Genomic DNA, 9,037 nt, shown 5'->3' on the forward strand with positions numbered 1-9,037 from the left:
AGCTGCAATTTAGAGAGTGATACATGATTCAGGAGGCAGATAAAGCTAAAAACATGAAGGCGTAACAGTGAACGTGACTCCCATATCTACTGATGCACCAGTGGATCAAAAGAGCTCAAATCCACACGAACAAGTGGAGTGAGAATAGATCTGCTGTCAGTCAGAGGGTGGAGGTCAAGCGTCGCCCGGACCCTCAGAGCGTAACCCCCAGCGCTCTTATCTTTTCCACATTCAGTCAGATAGAATCAGCAGGAAGACGTCGATCAGTCGACAGATGGAGGCACGCTCACAAACAGCTAAAAAAAGATTCATCACGTATGCAAATATATGCAAATCTCAGCTCAGTCCAGGACCAGGAAGGTTCTCCTTTAATTAACTGCAGGATGAAATTACATAACAGAGCAATATTTACATAATTACTGTTATACGCTGTGGTCTTATTTTATATTGACGAGCTGTTTAATTACTGGATGAGGTGCTTATGTACCCGTTCTAAATCCACTCCGTTAGAGCATAAAAATATGACCACCAGCAGCAGTATTAGTTAGCTCGTCCCCCTTTAGCCTCCATAACCACAGATCTCTGAATTCATGCTGTGGCAGATCCGTCTGATCGGGTCTCAGTGGACCGGCCTCTCTGTCCAACACATCCCACAGAACCCTGCCTGGATAAAGATCTGGGGAATTTAAGGGCCGCTGATTCAGAAATCAGCATAGACATCCTCCCAGTCTGGAGCAACTCCATATGTAACAAGCAGGGGAGCAAATCAGCAGCTTTAAAACGATACGATGCTCTTTTGATTTGTTTGGACGACGATACGATATCTGCCGACCATTTTATTTCTAAGCTGTTAGGTATTTAAAATATAAACAGCACTCTTCTAATTCTAAAATAACATTAACAATATTATCAGTGACCAGCACACCTGATGTTTGGGATTCAGAATAACAATATTTTATTTTATTTTAGTTTTTTGTCTGCACCATCAACACCAAGTCAAATTCCTTGTAAGTGCAAACCTACTTGGCGATTAAACTTGATTCTGATTCTGAATAAATCACCTGTGCACTATAGCCTCATGCCTGAATTTCAAAATAACAGGGTATCTTTAAAATGACGATAGGGGTCGATATTTGTGTTTTGCATCAATGCAGGATCCTCACCAGGATTTATTTTAAGCATAAAGGTGGACGGCTGCTGGCAAAGGGGCTCAAAGGGGCTTTTCTATGATGCTCTTAAACATCGTGCTAATTTTTAATGAGCATAACAGTCTGAATTCAGTAAAACTTTGACAACTGTCAGCGGTCCGTTACGCTGGCGAGATCTCTGCAATGTAATTGTATTGTTGCTCTGATCGATATAAGGATGTGGATCGACGCATTGTTAAACCCCTAGTAAAAAGCTACTATGCACGGTATATTATAACATGTTATTGACTTCTGGACGTGGAGTTACAGTTTCTGGTCAAACCACATGGGTCAGCGGTGACATTCTACATGCATCATCTACCCAGAGACTCCTGGTGGCCCACCTCAGTAAGCAAACGAGCAACTATCAGGACCTCCTGCCGTTTGGAGTTGGAGTTAAAGAAGCAATCATACGCCTGCTCCACCAAACCCACAATCATCTCTGGACAAAGCAGGCAGCTCTGTGAGGATCATTTTCCAGAATTCAACCTCATTTGCTTTGTGAAAAACTCCAGATCTCAGGTGGAGGCCTGTGAATTAAAGAAGGTAGACTGCTGAAGAGAAACAGGAATAGGTCAGAAACTATTTCCATCATGGGGGGAGGAGTGGAGGCGATGGAGGAGTAAAGACACCTCGATGTTGTTCACCTGGACAACAAACTAGACTGGAGACAAATTGTGAAGCTCCAGGCAGCAGACAGGCCTCCAGCAGTCATTAGACTAGACATTATTAGATTATTAGATAGACTAGTCATTACATTGTTAATACTATGGCGCCGCGGACGGCTGCCTCGGTGTGTCGGTGCACATTTTTGTTTTCTGATTCTGATTCTGATTCTAGAGGCGGGGTGCGCCCTGGACCGGCTGCCAGTCCATCACAGGGCAACAACCACGCACACACATTCACACGATTTAGACCCATTAACCAGCAGACATGTTTTTGGACTGTGGCAGGAAGTAGGACTACCCAGGCACAGTGAGAACATGCAGACTTCATGCAGAAAGACCCCGGGATTCAAACCCAGGACCGTCTTGCAGCAAGGCAGCAGGATTACCCTCATCAGGGTTAATAAACGTACCTGTCAGTGGTCAAAATGGCCAAAATAATTCATTACATCGAGGATTACCAACGTTGTTTTCCAGCCCAACATTTTACACAATAAACTGATTTAGTCTCTGATACAGTAATTAATTTATTTAAATTACATAAATACATGAAAATACAAGAAAATGCACGACATTTTATTTCTATTTAAATGCACATATAAACTAAAACCTCTGGTTATGGATTTTCTTCATCAAAGGTTCCCCAGTAAATAAGTTATTTCCTCATAAATCAAGAGAAAAACACGTTTGGACAAAGAGTGACATATAAAAAACAGACATTTTCTCTCACCTGTCATGTCTATACGCCTCGGAACCACCTGGGTCATGGAGGACCGAACCCACAGGAAGCAGGCAGACGCAGCGAATGGGCTGAAGAGCTCCGGTCCGGTTCGGCCGACACGGTGACTCAGAGAAAAACACGGAGGATGACAACACAGCTGCTGGGAGAGGAGAGGAGAGGAGAGGAAGGAGGGAGGGGTGGCTGTCAAACACTACCTCCTGTTAACCCTGCACAGCAAAAATAATTACATTATAACCACATTTAGGCTTTCTGTTACTGCTCGTAGTTATTAAAAGAATAATTAATTGTTTTTTACTATATGTACTTAAAAAAGAAACAACAAAATATTAATATCAACTAACAGTTTAAACGATATTAGAGACCATCAACCAAATAGAATGAGGGCAATGGCTTCTATCTATGAACAAAACGGATAATATCAATTTAATATTTCGAACCTGCGACCGCTTCACCGTTTGCCTGATTTACATATTAATGCGCCGCGCTGCGTCTCCTGGCAACCAGGTAGAGGAGCCGGAACGCGAACAGCGTGGCGGAAGGATATCCCGCCTTCTGTCGCGATAAAACGTCACGTTTCATTTTAGGGCATCAAGAAGTAGTTCTGAGGCTGAGCAGCTTCGTTTTATTACGTCATGAAACGACCCCACACCCACACACACACTCCGCATCATTCGTCCGAACTCCTCACGCGGCCATCAAATTGGCTCGTGTCAGTGCGCACGTGCCAGGCACAAGCAGCCCCCCTCCGGCGGTGTTACGTCACAGTTATTACAAACTGAGGCTGGCAGCTGTAATATGGGTCAGCGCAGCTTTTTCTGCTCGCATTTAGTAGCAACTGATGGCAGCGCTAAAAATAACCAGCTTTAGAAAACACAACAAAGATAATTTACACCATATCTATTCAATAAATTTTTATTTATATAGCGCCAATTAATGATACACATCATCTCAAGGCTCTTTCCAAAGTCAAAATCAATCATATTATACAGATTGGTCAGAAAGTTTCCTCTCTAAGGAAACCCAGCAGGTTGCATCAAGTCTCTCCAAGCAGCATTCACTCCTCCTGAAAGAGCGTAGAGCCACAGTGGACAGTCGTCTGCATTGTTGATGGCTTTGCAGCAATCCCTCATACTGAGCATGCATGAAGCGACAGTGGAGAGGAAAACTCCCCTTTAACAGGGAGGAGAACCTCCAGCAGAACCAGAACCAGGCTCAGTGTGAACGCTCATCTGCCTCGACCCACTGGGGCTTAGAGAAGACAGAGCAGAGACACAGAAAGCTCAGAAGCTCACATTGACCCAGGAGTACTTTCTATGTTAGAGAAGACAGAGCAGAGACACAGAAAGCTCAGAAGCTCACATTGACCCAGGAGTACTTTCTATGTTAGAGAAGACAAAGCAGAGACACAGAAAGCTCAGAAGCTCACATTGACCCAGGAGTACTTTCTATGTTAGAGAAGACAGAGCAGAGACACAGAAAGCACAGAAGCTCACATTGACCCAGGAGTACTTTCTATGTTAGAGAAGACAGAGCAGAGACACAGAAAGCTCAGAAGCTCACATTGACCCAGGAGTACTTTCTATGTTAGATGGTAATAGAGGATGATCTGCCTCCCCTGATGATGTCACAGCTAACAGAACGCCAGACCAGGTGTACCTTCTATGAAGAGAAAAATGACAGAGAACAAAAAGTTAAAAGCTGAAATAACAACAAACAATGCAGATTGGAGAGCAGTAGGAGAACTCAGCAGAGAGAGAGAAATAGACCCTGATGTCCTCCAGCAGCCTAAGCCTATAGCAGCATAACTATAGAGGTAGCTCAGGGTAACATGAGCCACTCTGACTAGAAGCTTTGTCACAAAGGAAAGTTTTAAGATTAGTCTTAAAAGTAGACGGGGTGTCTGCCTCACGGACCAAAACTGGGAGTTGGTTCCACAGGAGAGGAGCCTGATAGCTAAAGGATCTGCCTCCCGTTCTACTTTTAGAGATTCTAGGAACCACCAGCAGACCTGCAGTCTGAGATCACATCTGATGATCAAACAGGTCCACACGTCTGTTTAAACCAAATAACACATCCATAAAGGATTATTCACACAAATAATGGGTTCTCAAACCTGCTACAGATATATAGACTATAAATTATATTCGTTAAATATTTCCAGATCTTAACAAGGTATAAAGTTGATGGCTGCATATGCTGAAGTTGGGGAAAACATTATATATTTATTAGGGCTGGGCAAGTTAACGCGTTAATTTCGCGTTAATTCATTAGACTATTAACGGCGATATTTATTTTATCGCGCATTAACGCATGTTGCTCACATGCTTTCAGTCAGTGTCAGTCAGCACGCGCTGACTGCAGCGCGCTGTCACGGCAGCACTCTCCCGCCCCCCCTCCCCTCTCGTACATGGCTCAGCGGCGCCAGCCAATCAGCACGCAGGCTCAGCCTGGCCCGCCCACTCAGCTCTCACACAAACTCAACACACAAACAGCGGAGAGAGACCGCAGCAGCGGAAAAACATGAACAGGTGAAGTAGCACCGTTTGGCTTTATTTTAATTCCGTAAATGAAATCAGGCTGTATGTTTTGTAAAAAGCCGGTTCATTTCAGTGGAAACACAACAAATTTATCTAAGCACGTGAAAAAACATGAAAACGTCGAGCCCCAGAAACGGAGAGAGGAGACGAAACTTCTCTCATTGCCCCGACAGACCCACAGACTGACGTCTCTGACTGAGGCGTTTCAGTCCTCCAGGGAACATCCAGGTAGATCAGTGGATGGATGGATGGATGGATGGATGGATGGATGGATGGATGGATGGATGGATGGAGGGATGAACTGATGGATGGATGGATGGATGGATGGATGGATGGATGGATGGATGGATGGATGGATGGATGGATGTTACTGGAGCCCACACATAACATGTAATTAAGACCTTGAAAGAACCCAGTACATATATTAAAAAGTGTTATTTAAGATAAGATAACATTAGCTAATCCTTTTTTTATCCCACGACGGGGAAATTTATAGGATTAAAGCAACAGGCAGGTGCACACAACACAGACAAAATTACATAAGGATTGAAATATATAAGAGGTGGATTAGCGAAAAAACACTGAACATTATTATTATTATTATTTAATTGTAATAATAAAATAAAAACCACAAAACCCAAAAGGTCAACAGTTTCATGATACATCAAGCTTAGGTACTGGCTAATATACAGCAGGTCAAAAAAGGCCATATTTTGGCTGCAGTGCTTGCTGTTCTCTTATGAAGAAAAGATCAACTAGTGCACTAAATTCAATAGATGGGTTGAAAATATCCAGTATAAAATAAGTGCTACAAATGTTACAACAGTTTTGTTCATATGGCAGCAGAACATTAAAATAAAAGTGCTCTTTACACTACTTTTGAATTCATTCTTGGAGTTTGTAAACACAATGCGATTAATCGCGATTAATCGCGATTAATCAGGGCGATTAATCGCGATTAAATATTTTAATCGTTGCCCAGCCCTAATATTTATATAAAAAAGGAAAAAGTCAAAACTTACACAGCAAAAACATGTAAATATAAACCTAAGTGATACGAAGCAATTATGGGATAAATACCTAATTTATACATGTGACACAATCCTGATTATAATTTCATAAACATTAGAACATGATGCAAGTCCATCCTGGTCACTTGGAAAACAAATGAACTCATATAATACTGCTTTGTTTGTTATTTTTTGTTGTTCAGCAAAGACAGAAGTTCTTCTTGTTCTGGTTATTTTTAGGGGAATTTGATAACTGTGCATGCCAGAGTGGTTCTATTCTGAATAAAGCCAGGGGCGTATAAATGCACATTATGATCAGATTAATTGACTGTGTGCCCATATAAACGGTACAATACTATTATTTAATCTGACTTCATTTTAATCCGATTGTGAAACTTTGCGCATGTAAACAAAGCTGCTGTCAGTGTATAGACCAACATGTAGACTGGCTTGTTGAGCTCAGTGGTTCTGGATGTTTGTAGAGCAGGGAGGTGGACACCATCTGTGGAATGGTTAATATTTCTGCTCTGTAATGTTAGTGAATGTAACTCCGTATATGTGTGTGTGTTTTTACCAGCTGCTGATGATGTAGCTGCAGTCACATCTGAAGAAAATAGATTCATGGCTCAGACTCTCTCCCCATCCTCAATACACAGACATTCCTTCAGATTATTCAGTAATTCAATATTTTCAGTTGTTGAGGTTAAAATCCACACATCCAGTTTTCTTTGTTAGAGGAACACTGTTAGTTTGTTCAGTCAAAGATAAATTAATGTATTTTATAAATGTTCACATATTTCAATCATTTGTCCAACTCTGTTCCTCAAAGACTCCGGTTTTCAGGGAGAATTTGGATATATTTTCTAAAATCACATTTTTAACATATTTATTTAAACATTCATGTTTCAAACAGACTTTTTTTCTGATAAGGGCCAAAATTAAAGCAAATTCATAATTTCTTTCATTCCAAAACAAAAGGAAGAATTTTCTATGAATATTTTCTGGAGGTGCGGCGACATTAAACACAAAACCTACAAACATCTCAACATATGCTTTATCAGCTTTCTTTCTTCTACCAGTGAGACCAGTTTACTTCACATCAAAGACAAACTGAACACATTTAAGATTGCAAGATTAATTTAATTTTTATTCTTTTTGGACACAGTGTGAAAATAATGCACAGAAAACATTTCGTTAAATAAATTACACACAGAAGAATCATAATCTGCTGCTTAGTTGGTCCACAGTCACATTTATCACTAATACAGTCCTTTAGTCTTCTGATCAGCTTTAAATAGAGCCATGAAACGTTCTAGGATAAAAGACTAACATCACTGCAGCGGAGCTGTTGGGTTGGCAGCGCTCAGCCACGCAGAGGCAACCTTCCCCTGATGGATGTCTGGATTTATATCAGCTCTTATCTTTAAAGGGAGCTGCACATTAAAAATAGTCATAGCTGTTAAAAAAAAGGCACAGACAGAAGAAACTGATCTGAACGGTGAAGTTTCAGACAATAAAAACCAACATGACTTTAAATATAATAATTACAACCAGGAAACAAAGAGTTAAGACTAAAGACAGTAGATTATGAGACCTATTTAAATTAGATTGTACTGGTGAAGCTTATTTAAAGGAGCAATAAGCGATATTTCACCACTAGGTGGAGCTTGAACACTGTCTGTAGACCAAAACAAGTGTCTAGTGAAGAAGTAAGTAACTCATAACTATAATGCTGTTAGTAAGCATTTTTATTTTGCTTAGCGTGCTCTCTGCCATTTTGTGTCTGGTGTTGGCGTTTTATCCGTAGGGAGGGGGCAGCTGTTCACATGCACGTACACTGCCGGCTAGGCTTCGTAAACAAGAGACTGGAGAACAACACAGAGATGTGTGTGATGTTTAACCATAGTCAATCTAAAAAGAAACCGTTAGTTCTTCACAAAACTATTTTTTAGTTCTTTCTATCTAAAATAATGAAATTTTGCTTATTGCTCCTTTAAGTAGAGCTAGAGATGTACTGTATTAATATTTTTTTCCCAATCTTTGTGCCTTTAATGCTCGTTAGTAATTATTACTCAGGCAAACTATCACCGGTCGTCTCTGCGTAGAGACTGCACACCCTTACCTTAACCCCTAATGCCATGTTTTTTTTTCTTTTTTTGTTGTAGGACCGACAGAAGCTGAGAGCTCAGGATGACGTAACTGAGTAAATTAGCAATAATGCGTCAGCCTTCCAGTTATCTGCTGCATTCAAGTCATGTTGTTATTTCACCAACCTGACAAAATGAAACAGTTTCCTGTGGTGCTCAGCTCCTTTTCATACCATTTAAACAGGAAACGTCCCAAAGTGCAACAGTTATGAAATAAGGATGGAAAGAAACGGCCATCAGGCGGCGAAGTCGTTTCTATTGATCCAACCTAAATGAACGGCTGACATCTCTCCTACTAAACCAGAGTTTAATTTTAAATAACTTCCTGCAGCTTCTGTTTCCTTTCACCTCTTTTTAAACCCCTCACCGATGCCGAAAGCCGCTAATTTAGTGTCTTCTTCCCACAGTAACAACTTCCACACTGAAGAGTGTGGTATGATGTGTTCACCGATCAGAAAAAGATGAAGTTTGTGATTTTCCAACAGTGAGGGTGGATGAAGCTGAGGACGAATCCCTGCATCTCTTGTTGAAATTAAAATGAAAATCAGCTGCTATGGTGGTTTTTATCTCTGTGATGAGATGTTTGTGTCAAACTGTCCAAAGATCCATTTTAAAACTGGTTCTGCAGCTGTTTTTTTCTGTGTGTTGACAGAGTAATATCCTGGAGCTTCTGTCTGATTGATGCATGGCTTAAAGGGGAGGGAGGAAAAAACAGCCGGTAGCCAAAGAGGATCTTTGAAAAAGCTTCA

The 9,037-nt window shown here is 41.1% G+C and overlaps 1 protein-coding gene across 1 annotated transcript in view; it reads right to left on the reverse strand.

Moving 5' to 3' along the window:
* Positions 1-2,752, reverse strand: part of map7d2b (MAP7 domain containing 2b) — a 47,767-nt gene extending 45,015 nt beyond the window's left edge. The window contains exons 1-2 of the mRNA XM_036124974.1: positions 2,583-2,752; positions 1-2 (exon numbers count right to left, since the gene is read on the reverse strand). The exon at positions 1-2 is cut by the window's left edge and continues 73 nt beyond it. Of these exons, the coding sequence (XP_035980867.1) occupies positions 1-2; positions 2,583-2,619 (39 nt within the window). The 5' untranslated portion in view covers positions 2,620-2,752. The remainder of the gene's footprint in view (positions 3-2,582) is intronic.
* Positions 2,753-9,037: the final 6,285 nt, after the last annotated feature.

Source organism: Fundulus heteroclitus, chromosome 21 (assembly GCF_011125445.2).
Source record: "Fundulus heteroclitus isolate FHET01 chromosome 21, MU-UCD_Fhet_4.1, whole genome shotgun sequence".
Taxonomy (NCBI): Eukaryota; Metazoa; Chordata; class Actinopteri; order Cyprinodontiformes; family Fundulidae; genus Fundulus; species Fundulus heteroclitus.